This window comes from Quercus lobata, chromosome 12, assembly GCF_001633185.2.
Source record: "Quercus lobata isolate SW786 chromosome 12, ValleyOak3.0 Primary Assembly, whole genome shotgun sequence".
Lineage (NCBI taxonomy): Eukaryota > Viridiplantae > Streptophyta > Magnoliopsida > Fagales > Fagaceae > Quercus > Quercus lobata.
Genome location: NC_044915.1, coordinates 13696401 through 13718727, shown reverse-complemented (window position 1 = coordinate 13718727; position 22327 = coordinate 13696401). Strand labels below are relative to the sequence as shown.

At 36.3% G+C, this 22327-nt stretch overlaps 1 protein-coding gene across 1 annotated transcript; it reads left to right on the top strand.

The window, feature by feature from the left end:
* The first annotated feature begins 1399 nt into the window (after window positions 1-1399).
* On the top strand, window positions 1400-19373 carry LOC115971254 (uncharacterized protein At1g32220, chloroplastic-like). Its single transcript, XM_031091044.1, has 10 exons — window positions 1400-1748; window positions 3251-3386; window positions 3494-3582; window positions 4303-4358; window positions 4445-4500; window positions 6900-6993; window positions 9344-9423; window positions 11063-11105; window positions 11425-11516; window positions 18912-19373. The coding sequence occupies exons 1-10, from the start codon at window positions 1693-1695 to the stop codon at window positions 19089-19091; spliced, it is 882 nt and encodes a 293-aa protein (XP_030946904.1). The 5' UTR covers window positions 1400-1692; the 3' UTR covers window positions 19092-19373.
* Window positions 19374-22327: the final 2954 nt, after the last annotated feature.

Genomic DNA, 22327 nt, shown 5'->3' with positions numbered 1-22327 from the left:
ATAACTATAGGATATTCATGCCACAATTATATGTTTGAATTATGATACTATCACCTCATCTTAGAGATAGGTTCTACACTTGTGAGGCTATCCCTTTATGTGAGAGGATGTTGCATACAATTATTATACAAAGTAATAAATCCCCATCTCATGTTTTAAGTATGTCATGTTGAGTTTTATTCCCTCTGTCATGCCTTCTCTCCGATGACGCACTTGTATTTACATGGTAACCCTACTTGAAAATTACACATATTAATAACCCCAATCAAATTAGTTCTTCAAGCTTTGCCTTTTTATGTTTTTCATGCTTTTAAGGGGACAAAATCTATATATAGACGCTTTGACTCTATCATCTAGATTTGGAGGGGGAGACTGGAGAGCGACAGAATGGTAGAAAATTGCACCTAGTTAGATGAAAAATTTTATAGCTTCCAAAAATTAGAGAACCTTAGTTTAAGAAAAACAACGTGGCTAAACAAAGTCTTGTTATTCTCTCAAAAAAAAAAAAAAAAAAAGCCATACCTGTTAAGCAATGTCTTTTATTTTTATTTTTTAATAATTCAATAATTACAACAATGAAATAGAGGAATTTAACCCTTATTTTTCTAATGAATGAAAACAAGTTGTGATACTAAACTACATAACTCTTAGCCTTGTTAACCAACTTCTAAGATTGCTTAATTCACCTAATTTTCTAATTTTTTGAGTACTTAGAGAAAAATACCATCTAAACATAACTTCTAGATTTTTACCACTCTCCCACACGTGAGGTAGAGAATTAAAATATGGGTTAACATTCAACATTTTTTTAATTGTTACAATTTTGTGGACACTATGGAAACCAATATATTCTTAAATTTAAATAAAATGTGATGACGTACAAACTTGAGAATTTACAGAAATCCTTTTAGAATTCAAATCCAAATAATATAAGATTGTGTTTATTATTATTATTTTTTAAAGTAGCTTATAACCTCATGTATATGCATAGATATACTTAAACAATATACATTAATATGCATAGTATAATTCTTACATATATAACTTAAATATTATTAATAGTCATTCTTATATATATTTTTTAACTCTTTAAAAAGTCATGTAAAAATATTATTAGGTATAAAATGTAAATTGTCAATTTAAAAAAAATTATGTTAATTAATTCTAAATTCTTTAGTTTTTATATACAATAACTCACTTGAATGAAGTAAAACTCTCGTTAAAAATAAATAATTTAAAACACAACACAAAATTAGACTTCAATTATAGAACCTAACTGAATTTTCTTTTTAAGTTTTAGCTATTAATATAAGATGCATAGATGGTGATGATTTATTTGGGGTCCTAAGCCCAGCTACATGGCAAAACCTAGTCGGCCCAAAACACCATAGACAGAGTTTTCCGCTACAAAGCCTACAATAGTTTCTCTAGGCTTACGTTGAGCCACATGTGCTACCTTACCTGTCAGCAGTACCACCCGCCATGTGTCTCTCTGAACCAAACTGTTCTTCATCTTCGTGAACCCGCTTGCCTCAGTCTCCATTCACTACTTGTGCCTCAAGGCAATCTTTGATTCCCACTTCTGCTTCAGTGAAGAAAAAACCAAACACAGAGAGAGAGAGAGAGAGAGAGAGAGAGAGAATTTCATAGCTAATATCAACTTTAGAAAGAAAAAAAAAGGGGCAATATCAAATGAGGTCAGTTATTTCTCGGTTGATCTTTTCAAAACAATCGATTCCCAGACTCAAGTAAGTCTCTCTTTTCTGTAACAATTTTACATTTTGACCCAAATACTACTTGGGTTTTTAATACTAATTATGGGGTTTTTATGGCAACATTTTTCTGTATTGTATGAGTTTATGTATGTGCTGTAATTTTTTTTTTTTTTGTCTGATATATGACATGGGTTCGACTGCATTGATGAATTTGGATATAAAAGTAACTGGGTCTGTGAAATTTCTGGGTTTCATTTGCTTCTAATTTTTTAGTAATTAAAGTTTGTAGGATATTGCTGTGAAACTAAAGTTTTTGAAAAATATGTGAAACCGGGTTGTCTAGAAACTGTTACATGTAGTACGTGTTTAACTCACTTTTTTTGTTTTTTTGTATGCGTTATTGAATTTCATTTGATTATTTTAATTGTGGTTTTTTTTTAATATATAAAAAAAAATATATATATATAAGTTTTTGTTTTGTTAATGATTCTTATTAATGAGTGTACACTCAACGCTGGAATGACTGAATCTCTAATTTGGTGATTTTTTTTAATTTTTTATAATTCGATAGTTGGGGGATTTGAAACTTAGATGTTTACATTGTAAACACCAAAAGATGTCAGTTGAACTATAAGGCTATTGGCAATGATTTGGAGATAAATTGATTTTGCAGCCTAACAATGCCAATGTGATCAAGATATTTGGAGGGAAGAGGAAGGGGAGCAACGGGGGCTTTTATTTAGTTTTAGCTTTTGTGACTTTACTTGTCAAAATACAGCCATAGCTGGACACCTATTGGTTTGGGTCTGTTTAATGTTAATGACATTTAAAGTTTATGATATAAATAGGCTTACAGGTGAAAAAAAGTAGAAGAAGTGATTGGTATGGTTCATTCAAAATATTTGTTGACAGATCCTTTTATTTTCTGGTGGAATCAAGGGTTTTGCCTAGGTAGAACAATATCCAACCTTTTCTTATTTTTGTGCTGCATCATAGTGCTACTGATCCTTATAATATCCAAACTATATTTGCCAATATGGGAAACTCAAATTGTGCAAATGTCTGTTAATTATAGGTGAGCCCATTTTGAATGTGGATGTCATTGTTAGCTCCGTAGTTGTTATTTTTATTTTTTATTCCACTTGGTGTTTGTATTATCAGCTGCTTCACCTTTTTATACCTCTGTTAATGAAGCTTAGCTTATGCCACTGGGCATGTCAAATATTTTAGGTCTTGCATTTTATGTAGCTTTCAAGTACTACTTTTGAAATGTTAGTGTTATTATAACAAACGTTTTGTAAAGCTATGTTACTTCAACAAATATTGCTCATGTTGTAATGAGTTGCACTTTTTTTAATCTCTTTTGACATCATTGGCTGGGCTATTAGGTCAAGTGACTTTAGTTGCTTTTGTTCTATAACATAATAGTGGATTTGTATCTTATGTTCAATTGAGATAGCAGGTTGACTATATGGTTCACTCATGCTTACTATGATGTTAATTTTTTTTTTATATTCTCATTCCAATTAATATAGTACAATGGCTGTATCCGGAAATGGGAGATATATGACAACAGATTCTACCAAGGTTGATGAACCATTCAAGGTTGACAAAGAGTCCAAAGTTGAGGAAGCAGAGACGGTAGATGTTCCCCCACCTCCAACACAGAAGGTATTACACTGTGAGGATGCAGATTACTATGAATTTTGTAATCCATTAATCATGTTGTATGGATTCTTGTGCTCTCTTGACTTTGCCTTGAATGAAATTTGATTCAGTTACTTGTGTTGGGTGGAAGTGGATTTGTTGGATCACATGTTTGTAGAGAAGCTTTAGATCGGGGATTGACTGTTGCTAGCCTCAGCAGGTACAGAACTCTTAATATTTTCATAAATATTTTTTGTCTCTGTTGCCAGTGGTTCTTATCTAGGTGGATGCAACTTAATGTGCCTGCTGATGCTAAAGACATTTTGGATATGACTGGCCTGTTGGTATATTAACTTGAATGGCATTTTAATGCATAAAATGCAGTATAATCTATTTTCATTGTATATGAACTTGGATTAGTAGAAGTCCAAGGATGGTCTGATGGCGAGAAAGTTATGCATAATTTTATTTGGAAAATCAAAGTATTGATATTTGTATACATTGCTGCAAGTACCAGAAATGATATAATTTTGTGCATCTTGCATTTTGTCCTCTTGGTTCTTCTACCTATCACTGCTTGCTTGTGCTACCAGATGCTGCATTTCCCTGATATATGTGCAACTGACTTGATTTACTTGGACCTTTGTTAATGATTTTCAATTTCTTAGAATCAAATGTGTTTGTGTCCGTCAGTCTTCTTAAGCTGACTTATTATCATGAAGCAAATGACTTTTATTTCTTTTTGGATAAGTATAAAGCAAATCAGTTGAGATAGGCATTTATAATGTCTTGTAAACCTGCACATATGATTAAAAAAATGGAAATTTAATTTCAGCAATTTCAGTGAAAATTTTAATAATGCTGTAGAAGCCGTTGTGGGAACTTTCTGGTTCTTTAAAGATTCACCATCTTTTCCTTAATTTTTTCTTCTTCCTTTTAGGTCTGGTAGATCATCTATACGTGATTCTTGGGCTAACCACATTACCTGGCATCAAGGTATGCCTTCTCGAATTGGCCTATTTCTTGATGACTTTATTTTTGGGATTTTGTTAATGCCTCCAAAAAATTCTTCCCATTTCCAGGAAACCTTCTTTTACCTGATACATTGAAGGAAGCTCTTAGTGGGGCGACTGCTGTTGTAAGTTGTTTTGTATCTTTTGATGGAAACTAATTATGGTGACAATGTATTTTTAATTTGGATGGGGGAAATACTTTGACTTGTGTCTCATAAATTTCTTTTTCGGTTCCTTCTCTTTTCTTTCTGTTTTCTTCCTGTTGTGGCTATAGGTGGAGGTGGGGGAGGGAAAGAGAGGGCGGGCGGGGGGGTGAGCTTTTAGTTTTCTTCTTCCTAGTGCTTTGCCACTATTGATTGACAACAGCACTGGTGATTATCAAATCTGTTGACTTGTTGCAATACCAACATAGGTATCATGTGGCAACTTCTGAATATGCTTTAACATTTGGATGTTAAACATAACCCGAATAAAAATGTTCTGTTTTTCTGCTGAAAGTGTCCATGCTGTTTAGAGTAGTATACACTAAAGGAGGTCTTCTTAAGTTCTGGCAAGATGTGGATTGGTCTGTTTAAGTTCATTTTATAGAATGGGTGAAAAACCACATTAATAGGTTTAGTATATTTCTGGGAACCTCGTTTGTGGAGCTTGGACTCTTCATGAAAATTGAGAAAAATATGAGGAGCAATGTAGCAAAAGCAGAAACAGGGAATCAGGGTCCAAAAGGAGTCAGCAAAGGGATAAAGGGAATTGATCCATCAATTATGGAAAGAAAGGGGAGTGTGGGATTTCTGCATCAAGAAATGGTACAGGTCTCATTTTGCCATAATGCAGCTCAAGTTAATATCTCCTCTGAGATTGGAGGGCAGATATTGTGAGCATTCAGGAGACAGAGGGAAATAATAACTCAGGAAATTGTGAGGAGCATTTGGGGAAGCCAATTTGTAAATTAACCCTTTTCAAGTTCATTGGGGGCTTCATGTGTCATTTTGGTATTATAAGACAAAGGGGTTGTAGAAAAACTGGAAGAGGTGGGGGGTGATTTTCAGTTTTTTGTAAATTTAGATGCCTCTGATGGTATTGTGTGGTCTTTCTCAGGAGTGTATGGCCCAATGTAGCTGGGTAAAGACGAAAACTATGTAAAGAACTTGCAGGTGTATACAGCTGGTTCAGAATTCCATGGTGCATAGCATGTGACCATAACACCACTCGCTTCTCTAGTGAACTGGTGGGAGTAGAAAGGGTTTTACATAGCTATGTAAAATTTTCAAGGAAAAATATCCTAAGCTTCTCATGATTGCAAATATAGAGATGCTTGAGTTGCAAATTGTATGGGTTGATCAAATTGAGTTATTCAGTGTTTATCCATCAAATAATTTCAGGATTGGGAAATGGAATCTATGGAGCATGTTTTGGATAATCTCTATTCTACTGAAATTAGATTAGAGGGAGAGGAAAAAATGTTTTTGTATCCCTCAAAGACATACGGTTTCCAGGTTTAAAGTTATTAGAAGATGTTGCAATCAGAGGGTAACTGGTTCTTTCCATGGAAAAGATTATGTAAAGCAAGAGCTTTGCCGGGGTTTGCTTTCTTCACTTGTACCAAAAGCCCTGGGGAGGGTTTTGACAATGTACAATTTGAGTTATGTATTAGTGCTGTGCATGCAAAGCTAATGGTGAATCTATAGATCATTTATTTCTACATTGTCCAATGGCTCATGAGTTATGGACAATGGTTTTATATCTATTTGCACTAGTAAACATGCTAGTGGAGATATTTGGAAAGAGAATTCAGTTGCTTTATGTGGAACATTTGGAGTGAGAAGATTAGACATGCTTTTTACAGAAAAGAGCATTTTGTTGTACGGCGGAAATTTTTGTTCCACATGTCCCTCTATGAGGGGACATCAAATAATTCCGCTTTCACTGTCTCGACTCTTCTATTTCCTAGCTGATATGAACTTTAGCTTGTACTGTTTATTTTTTCTTTATTTTCTCTAGTTGGCTATTCCTTTGTACATTTCACATGAACTAGGGTTGCACCCCCCTTTTGCACTTTTTCAATGAATTTACTTATGGAAAAAATCCTAGATATTTTGTATTGGTGACTCATGTGTGATTTTAATGGGACTGTGGAAATCAATGCAAATAGATGTTTACGAATGGGATAGTGAGAAGAAATCTAGGTTTATACTATAAGTGGATCTAAGCCTCCGCACCTGACCTGAAAAGCCTGAATCTGAGTCTGGATTTTAGTTCAAAACCAAAGTTTTGTATATATTCTAGTCTTCATGATGGTGGATTTGAAGGTTTTTTTTTTTTTTAAATTTTTTTTCTTTCTTCTTTGAAATTGTTTCTGCATTTATATATATTGTGTGTGAAGAAGGGAATGATTGTAAACTCCCCCCTTCTTAAGCTTTCTACCCTTAGCTTTATAGGTTCCACTTTACTGCTAGATTTTGTCGATTCATTTCTGTCTTACAGGGATGTTTGTCTACTTCACTAATTAAAGTTTATGTCCTAGATCTCCTGTGTCGGTGGTTTTGGCTCCAACTCTCACATGTATAAAATTAATGGGACTGCAAACATCAATGCAATAAGAGCTGCTGCAGAACAAGGTATTGATCTTTTTGTTACTATGGACTGCTCAAATGGATTTTCTTAGTAGTTGTTGCCTATAGTATGTGTTAAATCATAGAACCCAATGTCTCCTCTTAATCAATTTAGTGACTATCTTTTTCTAATGCATCCATATCACAAGGTTAAAACAGTTTTTAGATTGGGTTTATTTAACAAATTATGTCAATTTTGTATTGAAGAACAAAACTATAATTTTTGCTACCTTGTGAATTAAGGGTTTTTGGTAGTTTAGTTGAGTTTAGAATTTTTTAGGAGATACCAACAACTAAAAAAATAGTAAAAGTTAGTTTTTTTTGGTTATTAGTATTACCTACTTATGTTTTTAGTTTACTAGTCAATCTAGGAGTTCGAAAACTATTAGTACAAGAAAAAGTCCTTATATATATATATATATATATGGGGTTAGGTTTAAATTACACCTGATGTAACTCTTAGCAATGTTACACCACCCAATAACTTATTATTGAATTACATGTTCTATATGTTCTTAATATGCATGCTAATTTTCATGACGATCAGATATAATTTACCTTTCGATCCATAAACTCAACTTTTATGCATTATTTTAAACTACAAAAATTTGAATTTAAACAATTGATTGATGACATGACTATTGATCTTTGATCACATCGAAATTTTGTAAGTATGGAGAATATACAATGATAATGTAATCTAACAATAGATTTGTCAAAATTTGCATCTAATTAAAAAATATTGAGTAGTGTACTATTGCTTAAAGTTACACCTGGTGTAATTTGAATCCAATCCATACATATATATATGGGTTGGGTTCAAGTTACATCCGATGTAACTCTAAGCAATATTAATATTACACCACTTAATAACTTGTTATAGAATTCATATTTTGAAAATCTTACCGTTAAATTACATGTTCTATATATTCTTAACAATCATGCCAATTTTCATATCAATTGGATGTTATTTACTATTTGATCTATAAACTCATCTTTTATACATTATTTTAAACTACAAAAACTTGAATTTAAAAATTTGATTGAGGACATGGCTATTAATCATTGATCACCTTAAAATTTTGCAAGCATGGAGAATATACAAAGATAATGTAATCTAACAGTAGATTTGTCAAAATTTGCATCCAATTAAAAAATATTGAGTGGTGTAACATTGCTTAGAGTTACACCAAGTGTAACTTAAATCCAAGCGTGTATATATATATATATATATATTCTGCTAAATGTACTCAAAGAATAGATGGAGTTGAATGATAAAATCTGGAATGTTTTGAGCAATAAGGCATGTTGGGCTTCATGTACTTTTATCTCCCTTTCTCCTTTCTTTTCTTATTCTCTTTCTTTTGGTTCACGGGTACTGTCATACAGGCCTTAAACACCACAAAATTATCTATTTTACTTCTTCCTTACAACCCCAAATCAAGCCCTTTCTTTTTTACCTATCAAAACCCTATGTACTTTATCTACCAAATAACTATCTGATAACTCATCAAACCACCCTTTAATCACTAACACAACCTGTAACCCTTCCTTCCACAACTCCAAACACTAGATCCACAAATTCTCCTAACCTTAAACCGTTCCTTAGGCTTGCATCAGGTAAGCTTATGGAAGATTATTAGAGGAAGGTGGGATTCTTTCTCTAGACATCTTAAATTCACCATTGGGGATGGAACTTGGGTTAGACTTTGGTTAGACTTATGGTGTGGAGATCACTACCCCAAGCATCATTCCCCTAGTTTATTTAATTTGGCAGTGGATATGAATGTTTCAATTGCCTTGTATTTAGGAAATTCAAATGATAGAGGAAAGTAGTACTGTATTTCTCAATTTAGCAGGCCTTTTCAAGATTGGGAACGGGGATTTGTGGATAACCTTTTTGATTTTTTGTATTCTAATTCCTTACCAATTGAGGCACTGATCGTGTATCTTGCAAGGCAACAAAAAGGCTTGCAAGTAACTCGATTTTGAGACTAATAATAACATTATATATGCCATGCAATTGATTTATTTTATCTATTTTTCTGGTGAAATTTAATGAATCTGAAATAATTTACTTTTTTAATACTTTCAATCAAAAATTTAATTACAAGCTGTTAATTGCCCAAGCTTGAGCTCATACACCTAAATAAGCTAAGCCAAGCCTAGCCCAAGCTTTACTAAATGGTTGGCAAACCCAGCCTCAGCTCTGAGTAATTAAAGCTCAACATGAGCATGTATCACTTAGATATTTCTTTTAACCAAGCTTGAACATTCAAAGCTTGGCTTGTTTCAATTCATTTGGATTCTTACTTTTTTTTTTTTTTTGCTGGGTGATTGGCTCTTGATCCTGCAGGTGTGAAAAGATTTGTGTATGTCTCTGCTACTGATTTTGGCTTGGCAAATTACTTACTGCAAGGATATTATGCGGGAAAGGTATTGCAATGATCATATCTGAAAATTAACTCTGGATGGTTTTTTTAATTGTTAAATGGGAGAGGGGGGATTTGAACCTTGGACATCTTCGTTGAAAACACTAGGAGATGTTGGTTGAGCTACAAGGCTCTTGGTAAAATTAATCCAGGATTGCAAGCATTGGAACAATGCCTTATAAAACATTTCTCTCTTTGAAGGCTGTTTTAAATGCCATATTGAAGTTGTACTTGGGTCATCAATTGCACCCTATGATGTGTATGGTTTAGGTTTAATATTGTGTATGATTTAATATTTTTGTTTTTTGTTTTAAAAATTTTCGGGTTTTGATGATTTAAATGTGTGTGGTCATTATTTTCCATTTTATTCTAAAGTTCATTGGATATTGCCTATTTAAGTAATAGTAGGAAAAGAAACCAGATCATTTACTTCAATGCTCTAAGTTGAGAAGTACCAGAAATAATAATGTCAGTAATTAAGGACATCAATTTTTACATTGAAACAAATTATTTAGTCAATTTTTGTTAACTGCTCTGGCAGACCATAACAATTGGAAATTAACATACAAATTAGGACACGCTAATTATTATTACAACAAATTAGCAAGAGCTCATTGGTTATTTCTGTCCTATTATATGCCTTTCTATTTACATAAGGCTCAGAAGCATTAGCGTAATCTACCAATAAAATGGTGTACTAATGATCAAAGCTACTTTTTTTGGGTCATTCTCTCTATCTCTCTGAAAAAGTATTAGTCCTTTCTTTTCTGTAAAATTTTCAAGTGTAGCTAGTTAGAACCTTAAACATATAAGGGAATACTGCTTCGAATTCTTTGTTTCCTTGGAAGGGTGTTTGGAAACCAAAGATTCCTAGGCGAGTGGCATTCATTTTGTGGACAGCTACTCATGGTCGGATCCTCACTTTGGACAATCATTAGCTTAGGGGTCGCCCATTGGCTACTTGGTGTTGTATGTATTGTTGTGATGGGGAGTCGGTAGACCATCTTCTTCTTCATTGCCCTCTTACTCATTCCCTTTGGACCTTTATGCTTCAGGCCTTTGGTATTCATTGGGTTATGCCAGGATCAGTGGCGGGTTTGTTATCTTGTTGGCATCAGTGGCTTGGGAAACATAATTCAGACATTTGGAATTTGGTTCCAGGGTGTTTAATGTGGATTGTGTGGTTGGAACGAAATCGTCGTTCCTTTGAGGATAATGAGAAGACATTGGACGAGTTAAAAGTTTTATGCCAACGTAGTCTTTGGGAATGGTCTCGGTGTTGGGGTTTTTCTGATTGTTCTTCTCTCTTTGAGTTTATGTCTTCCCTTAGCTTAGTTTCCTGATTTCTTGTTTTGCTGTGTTGTTTGTTCTTTTTTTCTTGTTGTTCATCATCATGAACAACTTGTACTTTTCTTTTCTTTTTCTCTTTATTAATAAATTTCTGATTACCTATCAAAAAAAAGATATATTTTTTGATAATCAAGAGAAACTTTTATTGAAACAAGCTGCAAAAACAGCATTGCAGAGAGCAGCAAATCAAAAACTAGCATCATAGAATACAACAAGCTGAGCTAAGTAAAGTTTGTTTAATTTTCAATTTCATCTTATGGAAAATCCTTTGTTGCATCTTTTTTTTAATGTAGAGAGCTGCTGAGACGGAGCTGCTAACCAAATTCCCTTATAGTGGTGAGCTTTCTCATTCTTTCATGGTGACGGCTGTTATATTTTACACCTAATATATATATATATATATATGTTTGTGTGTGTGTGTGTGTTTTAATTGGAATTCCTTTGAGACCTACTTGAACTTTTGAACTGACATTGGTCACTTATATTTGCCAGTTATAATGTAATATTTCAGTTATACATCCTGAAGTATTTTCTTGAAATATGAAATTATCATCTTGCTGTAGCTGACCAGTGGAGTCTTAAGTACTAGTTTAAGATCTCAGTACAATGGGAACTTCTATTTGCATGACAAAGCATGTTATCTGCCCTTTTTCAGGAGTGATTCTGAGGCCTGGGTTTATTTATGGGACTCGCAGTGTTGGGAGCATGAAGATACCTTTAGGTGTAATCGGTTCTCCTTTGGAGATGGTAAACTCACTGTGCATCATATATAATATATTCTTTGTTTTTTCTTATGTTCCCCATCTATGCTGGAACCAAGATGAAAACATGCCTGATTCATATGAGTACCTGGTTCAGCTAGATTTAGCCAAAGAGGGCACCTTTCTTCTGCAATCACATTGTTTTCCACCCGAAATTCCATAATTACTGTTCATTACTCAATCAGTTCATGTCTTTCCACTTAACTATCCGGATAGGTTCCTTCTATTACACTCTCTCTCTCTCTCTCTCTCTAGCTATCTTCACATGTAATGTTTTGTCTCCAATCCAAAACAGATTTCTGATCTGTTCTGCTGGTAAGTTATGGGTGGTTCTACTTTTGTTTTTATTGAATCTAAAACTTTTGAGTTTGCTGTCGAGGAAGGGGGTTTGTTTTTCTCTTTATGTATCTATGAAAGAGGTAGGCACACCACACGTTCTGTCTGTATGGGTAAGGAGAGTGCGAAGAGAATTTTGTTTCACGTTGAGGACTTGGCATCTAAGCAAAAGCCGGGTCAGTTTGCGAGAACAGTTCGGGAGGGAGATAGAATTCTCATCATTCAGTTGGGCTCCAATGCACATGGCTCTTTTTTATTGTTCTCTGAATTAGACAAAGGCCGCCGGAGGGGTTCCATTGTCATTCCGGAAGGGAGCTTGGGGAGTGGCTGGAGAAGATTTGGTTTCCACTTGAGGAAGACTATCTTTCCGGTTAGCCAGAATCTCAGTGTTCAGTATAGGAGGACCGCCATGAAGCAGGTGGGGGTGATGGAGAATTTCCGGCAGAACCCAGAAGGAGTTGTAAACAAAGGGAAGGTGTTGATGTCAGGTTTTCAAAATTTGAATCCAGATTTTTCTTGGGGAGGGAATTCCGGGTTTGATAAGGATGGTGATGGGGCGGTTGTCACGTCAGTCATTAAGGGCGCTGCGTGTAGCAGTGGTTATATTTCGCCGACCTTGGATATTTCCTTGCGCGTGGAACGTGGGAATGATGGGCAGTGGCAGGTGATTTCTTCTAAGGTCAATGAGGTGGGCCCGGTTGCTGTGAAGCCCAGTGGTAACATTAAGTTACGTAGTTTTAAAAATGTGTTAACAAAAGGTAGTGGGCCTAGGCCCCACGCTGCTTGGAAACCCAAAGCCCAAGCTGGGCTTCATATAGCTGTGACTCATAAGCCTAAGTTACAACACGTTCGCTCTAAACCCACCTTCTATAAATCTGGAGAAACTTCCTCTCCTGCTTGTATCCCCGATGCCCAGTTGTGTGAGTCTTCACCTCAGCCTAGCATATCGGACTGCCATGTTTCAGGGATCGGGTCTTCGATTTCTGCTTGTGCGAACACCGCTACTGCATGTGATTCTCCTCTCTCGGTGCCTCTCCAGGTGGTTCCTAGCTTGGGGTCTTCGGCGGCCCCCACTTTTTCTGCATGTGACTCTGTTTTTGGGCTTCCGCCGACGCTCTCAAGCAGGTCGCCAGTTTTGTCACCATTTTACAAACATAAGGTGGGTAGTAGCTTTCCGACGACTGATGAGGTAGGAATGGGGTCGGAGGAGGGGAATTTTGAGACGGATTCAGCAAGTCCTACTCAGCAAGCAGAGGGATTGGAGAAATCTGATCAGATTTTCACCAAAGCACTACAGGATTTTGGTCTTACTCTTAGTGACTTTGTTGGTGATTTGAGCAGAACATGGGGTAATTCCAATGATTGGATGATTGAATTTCGGGATGGGAGGAAAATAGTTATCCCACTCTCAGCATATCGTTCTCCTAATTCCGTATCAGATCAACTTGTTTCAACTTGTTTCGAAGGGTGTAGTTAATTCAGGTAAGGATTCTTCTGTTAACGAGGGGCAAATTACTAGTTGTGTTTCTGAGTATGATGGTGTTGTGGGTTCTGTTGCCTCTGAGTTTGGGTCAGAGGGTGAGGCTTGGGACTCTGAGGAGGGTTTGTTGAATTGGGAACATTTAGGTGAACCACTTGAGGTGGCACCCCTGGCAGTGGATAACTCAGTGGTTTTGGAGACCCCTACGGTTGAGGAGAGAGAGTGTACGGTGGATGTCGACAACTCCAAGTTGTCACTTTGGGTAACTAATAAAATTAAAGCTTTCCAGAAATCTGTTGGGACCTCGTTGGAGGGGTTCGAAGAACAAGTTACAGGTTTGCTCTTAGCTTTAGAAGCTAGAAGAAAAAAGAGGATGTTGGATGTTGCCTCTCAGAGGAAGATGGTTAAGGCTGGGCATAAAGGGCATCGTGAATTAAAGAATTTATTGAGTTCTTGGGGTGAGGAGAATGAGTCAGAAAGGAGCAGGAGTGTAGTTAGGGACTGGGATGTTGTATTGCACCAATGAATTTTAGAATTGTTTCTTGGAATGTGAGAGGGTTGAATGAGCAGGAGAAGCGTCTTCAGGTTAGCAATTTGATCCGTAAGTGGAAAGCAGATATTGTTTGCCTTCAAGAAACTAAGATGGAATTAATTAATAGGGGTGTCATTTGCAGTTTGTGGGGAGGTCAACATGTGGATTGGCTCTATTTAGGCTCTGTGGGTGCTTCAGGTGGGGTGTTACTGATGTGGGACAACAGGGTTGTGGAGAAGTTGGAGGAAGCGGTGGGTCGCTTCTCAATCTCGTGTAAATTCAAAATTGTGGTGGATCAGTTTGTGTGGGCTTTCTCTGGTGTTTACGGACCCAATTGTGATAGAGACAGATGTCTCTTATGGGAGGAGTTGTCTGGCATTTGTAGTTGGTGGGAGGTGCCTTGGTGTGTGGGAGGTGATTTTAATGTTGTGCGTTTTCCTTCTGAACGTTCTGGTTCCGCAAATTTCACTTCAGCTATGCATAGGTTTTCAGCTTTTATTTCAGAGCTAAGCCTTATTGATCTGCCTCTGGTTGGGGGGATCTTCACTTGGTCTAATTCTAGAGAGGCTGTTTCAAGTTCTAGATTGGATAGATTCCTCCTGTCAGCTAACTGGGAGGAGAAATTTCCATCTGTTTGTCAACGCTGTCTTTCTAGGTTGCTTTCAGATCATTTTCCTATTCTTCTGGAGGGTGGGAATCTTATTGGAGGTAAGAAACCTTTTAGGTTTGAGAACATGTGGTTAAAGGATGAGGGCTTTTTGGAAAGGGTGTGTTCTTGGTGGGAGTCCTATCTTTTCCAAGGTTCTCCTAGTTTTATCTTGGCAAACAAATTGAAGAGGTTAAAATTGGATTTGAAGAGATGGAATGTGGAGGAGTTTGGCAATATAGGTCTCAGGGTGCAGAATTTGTGGAAGGATCTCAATGTGTTGGAAGTTATCGAGGAAGATCGTGCTCTTTCAGCTAAGGAGTGTTCGGAAAAGGATCGAATTCGGGGAGAGTTAGAAAAATCAGCCTTGTTGGAAGAAATTTGCTGGAGGCAGAAATCTAGGGCTCTTTTTCTTAAAGAGGGAGACAGGAACACAAAATTTTTTCACCGTATTGCTAATTCGCATAGAAGAAGCAATACCATCAATAGGCTTATGGTGGATGGAGAGTTATCCACAGATCCCAGGATCATTGAGGGGTGCATTTCTCAATTTTATAGGCAGTTATACTTGGAAAGTGAGGTCCATAGACCTCTTTTGGATGAGGTTGTTTTTTCTAGCATTTCTGAGGAAGATGCTAGTTGGCTGGATAGGCCCTTTGATGAGGATGAAGTGTTTAGAGTGGTCCATGATTTCAATGGTGATAAAGCGCCAGGTCCAGATGGTTTTTCTATGGCATTTTTTCAGTCTTGCTGGAGTTTGTTGAAATATGATATTATGAACGTGTTTCATAATTTTCATGCCCATGCGGTGTTTGAAAAGAGTCTTAATGCTACTTTCCTTGCTCTAATTCCTAAGAAAAACGATGCTGTGGATGTCAAAGATTATCGGCCTATTAGTTTGGTGGGAGGGTTGTACAAGATTATCGCTAAGGTGTTAGCCAATCGAATGCGAAGGGTGGTTCACGGTCTTATTTCAAAATCTCAAAACGCCTTTCTAAAAGGTCGTCAGATTTTGGATTCTGTCCTTATTGCTTCTGAGTGTTTAGACAGTAGACTGAAGGCAGGGGTGCCGGGGGTGTTGTGCAAATTGGATATTGAGAAAGCTTATGACCATGTGAATTGGGAGTTTCTCTTGTTTTTGTTACAGCAGTGTGGTTTTTCCGACAAGTGGAGAAGATGGATCAGGTGTTGTATTTCAACTATTAAATTCTCCATTTTGATCAATGGTTGTCCTTCTGATTTTTTTGGGAGTTCTAGAGGACTGAGGTAAGGTGATCCATTATCCCCTTTTCTCTTTGATATTGTCATGGAGGCCTTGAGTCGTATGTTGGACGCAGCTACTGTGTCAGGTCAGTTTTCGGGCTTCTCAGTGGGGAATGCTTCTGGTTCCTTGTTGACGGTGTCCCATTTGTTGTTTGCGGATGATACTCTTGTTTTCTGTGATGCTGATTGCAATCATATAACAGCTCTGCGTGAGATTCTCTCTAGATTTGAGGAGGTGTCAGGGCTAAAAATTAATCTAGGTAAGTCTGAATTGGTTCCTGTTGGGGTTGTGCCTAATCTGCATGAGCTAGTGGAGATTTTGGGCTGTAGAGAGTCTGCTCTTCCATTGAAATATCTTGGTCTTCCGTTGGGTGCTTCCTTTAAAGATAAGACGGTTTGGAATCCTATCTTGGAAAAGATGGAGCAAAGGCTAGCTGGATGGAAGAGACTGTATTTATCTAAGGGGGGCAAGGTTACCCTTATTAAGAGTACTCTTTCTAGCCTGCCTACTTATTTTCTTTCTCTCTTCCCTATTCCAGTTAAGGTGGCCAAGCGGATGGAGGAATTACAAAGAAACTTTCTTTGGAATGGTATCGGTGACGAACGTAAACTTCATTTAGTTAATTGGTCGAAGGTATGTAGGCCAGTAAAGAATGGAGGGCTAGGCATTCGGTGCTTGAGAAGGTTTAATTCTGCCTTATTAGCAAAATGGTTGTGGCGGTATGGTGTGGAGATTGATGCCCTTTGGAGAAGGGTCATTGGGGCGAAGTATGGGAATGAGTGGGGTGGTTGGTGTACAAAATCCGTGTCTGGGGCATATGGTGTTTGTTTGTGGAAGTCCATTAGAAGAGGCTGGCTGAATTTTTCTAAGTTCCTTCGGTATGAGGTGGGTGATGGTACTCGTGTGAAGTTCTGGGAGGATGTGTGGTGTAGGGATCGTCCTCTTAAGGAGGCGTTTCCAGATCTATATAATATTAGTAGGACAAGAGATGCTTCGGTCTCTGAGGTTTTGTGCTATGCTAACGGGAGTATTTTTTGGGACTTACAATTTCGTCGCTTAGTGAATGATCAAGAGTTACAATCTTTGGATTCGTGTATGGTTTTGATCTATTCCACTAAGGTACGAGGTGTTGGTTGTGATAAACTTTGTTGGAAGTTGTCCAGCAGTCGGGGTTTCACGGTGAGCAAGTATTATCACTCCCTTTCCCCCTCTTCCGCCATTTCTTTCCCGTGGAAAATGATGTGGCAATCGAAGGTTCCCCCTCGGGTAGCTTTTTTCTCTTGGACTGCAGCTTTAGGCAAGATTCTAACTATTGATAACCTTCGGAAAAGACATTTTGTTGTCCTTGAGTGGTGCTTTATGTGCAAAAGGTGTGGGGAATCTGTAGATCATCTCCTCCTTCACTGTCCTTTGGCTTATGAGATGTGGAGTATGGTCTTTTGCTTGTTTGGTATTTGTTGGGTGATGCCGCAAAGGGTAGTGGATTTGTTGGATTGTTGGTCTTGTAACTTCAGGCGTCATCGTAATATTGTTATATGGAGGATGGTGCCGCACTGTTTGTTGTGGTGTATCTGGCGGGAACGGAATGCTAGAAGCTTTGAGGGTCGCGAACGGTCCATTCTTGAGTTTAAGTCTTTTTTCTTTTTTACTCTTCTCAGTTGGTGTTTAGTTATACCATCTTTTTATTGTTTTTCTCTTCCTGTTTTGTTTGATCATTGTAATTTGGTTTCTTGATGTGTTTGCCTTTCTAGTACATTTCCTATGTACGGGGCTGTGTTCTTCTTTAATATATATTTTCCTTTACTTATCAAAAAAAAACTTATATCTTACTTGATAAATTATGATTTGTCTCAAAAGCTTAAGTGGTTAGAAAATGTTGAGTTTAATCATTAAACTAACACTCCTTACATGTGAGCTCAGACTCCCACTTTATAAATGGGGCCCAATATGTGAGATTTTTTATTTTTTAAATTGGGTAGAGTGGAGACATGCTTCAAATTTAGGGCCACTTGGTTTGATACTATGATAAATCCAAAAGTTTAAGCTGTTAGAAAATGGTGAATTTAATCATTTAACAAGTATTTTAATAATATTCTTGTTAGTTATGTGTTCCATGCTTTTCTTCACATATGAGGGTAAGGTAGTTTTAAGGTGGTGTTATTTGCCTGGAAACTAGGAAGTACATCCTACCGTTGGCATTGCCTGGAATACAAATCTCTCTCTCTCTCTCTCTTGAAGTCAAGTTTGCAGAGTGCTTCCAGACTACTTGTTGGAGGACTCTAGATTTATTTTGGAGGCTTTTAGAGCTTCTAAAGGAGGGGGGAGAATAGTTTCTAACAGCTTGAGATGGTTTGTGTCACCTGGAGTGTAGTTAATATTCCAAACTACTGGGAGTTTAAGAAACTCAACTAGAATAGCAACTATATGGAATCAGCTACATGGCTCTTTTGCACCATAATGCGTCTTATAGTAGTATTCTTCATTAATGTGTTGCAAAGGATTTACATGTCCAAACAGTCAGTCAATTTTTTCAAGGTTCAATATTGTAGGTAAAAGATCCCTAGACCCTAAGTATCTAATGGGACCCTAAAAAATATAAGCAATTCTGTTTCTTCCAGCATAAATTATTTACATCTTCAACTGTTCGCTGCATAAGACCTTTTTTTGTGTCAAACAATGATCTCATTCTCTGCTATAATACTATAAATTTTTTAATTCAGTATAAATGTTGATTATTGAACCCAATGGGCAGTTAAGCATTTTTTAGAAATTTTTTTAGATATTATGTATCTTTTAAATTTCTACATTGGCTGCTTGGGAAACAACCTAAAATTCATTTAGGTCTGGGTACCAAATCATATCGACACTGGGGACTGGGAAGCCTTAAGCCCAAGTTTGAATGCCAAGCCCCATTTCCAGTAACCCAACATCAAAAAAGGTTCTGTGCTTATTGACAGCATATTCCTCTATTTTAACGATCCAATAAGGACCTCATAGTGTGATAAAGCTTTTTTGAGAATGCGATTCATGTGGAAACAGTCATAGCCATTGTGTTTAAATTTTTTAGTTCAAGAAACCTAATGTCTTGCAGAGTTTTAACTAAATTATTCTCAAACGTTGCAGGTTCTCCAACATGCAAAACCGATGAGCCAGCTGCCACTCGTTGGGCCTCTGTTCATTTCTCCTGTCAATGTTACTGCAGTGGCGCAAGTTGCTGTTAGAGCAGCCACGGATCCAGTTTTTCCTCCCGGCATCATAGACGTCCCCGGAATACAACGTTATAGCCAACAAAAGTCATCATAAAAACGTCAGTCATTTTTTTTTTCTTTTGTTTATCCATATAGAGTTGACTCTAAGCTGTTAAAAAATTGTTGCTGAATGAAAAAACACGTGGTTTGTGCTGTTAGTGAGGAATAAAGGTTTGATGATCATTTCATGTCTTGATTTTGATGTAATAACATGCGCTAATTGTGCGCATGTGTTTGTCGACCATTGTTACTGATAGAATAATCATTTTGGTGACTGAAAATTGATGACTAACATGCTTTTTCATGTGGGAAATGTACATCAAGGCTTTATCTTCTGTTTTCAAATGTGCATGTGAGATACTGGGCACTTCTCTGTGCATGAGCTGTATGGATCCGCAAACCATAGAAGATAGAACCAACTACCATGAACACCTTTGGTGGTGACACAAGCATAATAGCCTTAAGAAAAAAAAAATTTATAGGCAAAAAAAATGTGTAATATGGATCCCCTATTCTTCTAAAACAAAACCCTACTATCATCCGTATTAGCACCTTTGGCACAAGCCCTACCTGCACCAAGCAAAAAGAAAAAAGCTTTAGAAGCTAAAAAATGTGTAAAAAGTGCAAGTGCCAGTGCCACAGAAGATCCATGAGATGAGACTTTTGACACTTGGGAAACTCTGAATCAAGAACCCACCTGTGGTTTAGGATTAGAAGCATTGTTAAATGGATCTCAACGTCACAGATCCACCAAGTGGTGGAAAGTGGGAACTAGGAACAAGTACCTCTCTCTTTGTCTCTCTCATATTTATTGTGGCAAAACTCAAAAGATTCCACTGATAGATCGTTACGTGCGTTTCTTTATTATGTTAAACTAGATTAGTTTGGACGCTAACCTTTAAATTAAATAGAAAGTTTAGCCATATCTAAGTGCCCTATCCACTATGAGCTTTCTGTGTTTATTATAATATCAACCAAAATATTTAACGTCATTGCAACAATTATTATGATGAATGGATACAATACTCTCTCTCTCTCTCTTATTTTTAGGTTTCTGAGAGTCTACGAGTACAAACCGATACCTGTTTCACTTTTTATATGAAATGAGAAAGAGAGAAACGTAACTCAAGCCACCAGGTGCAGTGGATAGAGACAAAAGTTCATTAGAGAATGAATTTAATAAACACTTGCAAATCATGTGAAACTTCTTCTAGCTAAGCTAGTGTTATGAATTATTAATAATTTAATTTAGTGGCTTTGGCAGTATAATCATTCGATTGTTTAATTTACAGCTTAGCACAGATACCCAAAAAGGAAGAGTGAAGGGAATAAATGGCTTCACATTAGATATTGCTTGCACATGATGTGTCATGCCTTTGGAAGTAACTTTTTTATTTAAAGTTTATTTATTGAAGATTTGTTACAACGTTTCAAAAAAAAGATGTGTTACAACATAGCTGTACTAAAAATTTTATAATTAAAAAAAAAAAAAGGGTAGATTTTAAAAAGTTGTACATAAATAAATAAGCTAAAAAGTTGAAGGAAAAAAAGGTCCAAATTTTAAATTAGGCATTTTCTTTTCTAATCACCTAATTAGACCATGCCATGGAAGTTTCCACTTGGATTCAACCTCGTTCATGCAGGTTGAGAGATTGCTGATTTCGTGAAAAGAAAACTACTAAATTTGGAGAATCATAATTTCTCAAAAAAATTCAACTCCAAGTGGCGTTGAGTGAAGGAAAAACAGAATATCTTATGATGTGATAAAGCAAAAATGGAGCATCAAAATAGATACAAAACATAGTGCAGAGAGAGAGGGATCGGATCCGGAGGCACTATCAGACTTTGGTATGAATGTGAAAGTATGAAACTTCTAACCGAATAGAATATGGAATCCATACAACAAAATGAGAAAAAGAAGAAAAAAGAAAAGGAGAATAATATAAGTACTCTTAGGCAGGGTCAGTTTATTCATCAACATGGGAAAAGTTGACAAACAAATGTGAAACATGTTGGATGTGATGAGTTTATTAAGTTGATGAAGCTGAAGTTTAAGCAAAATAAGATGCCACATACGCAGAAAAAGGCTCTACAAAAGTCTATTGACATAGTTACAAAAGAATAATTGTTAATGAGGAACAAGGAAAAAGAAAAGGAAAAGTTGATTTGGTGTTAGCATGAAGAAATTGATAAAAGAAAAGTTGATCATATAAACACTTTTGGAGCCAAGAGGCCAAGTGACAAACAAAGATTCTGCATAGAGAGAGAGAGAGAGAGAGAGAGAGAGAGAGAGAGAGAGAGAGAGAGAGAGAACAACATGAATGAGAGAGATGTTTTTAGTAAGGTCCAATTCCTAGGAAGTTCACTTCAGGATCTTCTTGTCAGGCTCATAAAACCAAATTTGATAGGTTTTCTATTCTTTCTTTCTCTCTTTCCTTGTTTATTATAATATTTTAGGTCTTTTTGTTGTGGTTGCAGCAAGCAAACAATCTAGCATTGCTTTGACACTACCCCAAAGCACATATTGCCTCTATCCTTTTGAATGATTGTATTTTTGTCCTTGAGGTAATTACAAGATAGAAATATAGATAGCAAGACAATGCAAAGCCTGGCTTTGGAAACATGCAAAGCATATGCCCCAAGTCACCCCCCAAATTAAAAGAAGGTTTTATATTCTAACTAGTTCTATTAAAGTAGAGGATTCCAAATGAATGAAATTTCCATAACATAATGAATCAAAAGTTTGTGCTAATACAATGGATAGCTGGACCCGGAAACTATAATTTGTAATAGAATTCAAAAGTATATATATATAGCTATTCATTGTAGATAAGACTCTTTTCCTCTCTCAATTCTCTTGGTCCCATCCAAAGTGTGTGTGAAGTCACTTGCCATTAATATGAGTGCCCTTTCATTCCATGGTAGGGTTATTATACTTCTATATAATAAAAAGATTTTGGTTCCTCCATTACTAAGAAAGTAATGCAAAGTCCATTATTTTTCTATCTATCACTAGATTCCTATCAAGTTAGTACCAAGTGAAGATCAAGATCTACTTTATTGTACGTCACTTTCATTGATGAATATGCTTAAGATTGTCTAAATTTGATCGAAATCATCCTATCAAAATGAATAAAATCTTTCAAAAAAAAAAAATCATATAAAATTATTATAATTATGTGTATATTATAAACTGAGTGGAATCAAAAGGTAATTTTATGTACTTCACTTTAAAAAATTTATAGAACCCTAAACTATGCTTGCCGTACCACAAGATATATCTTGATTTTT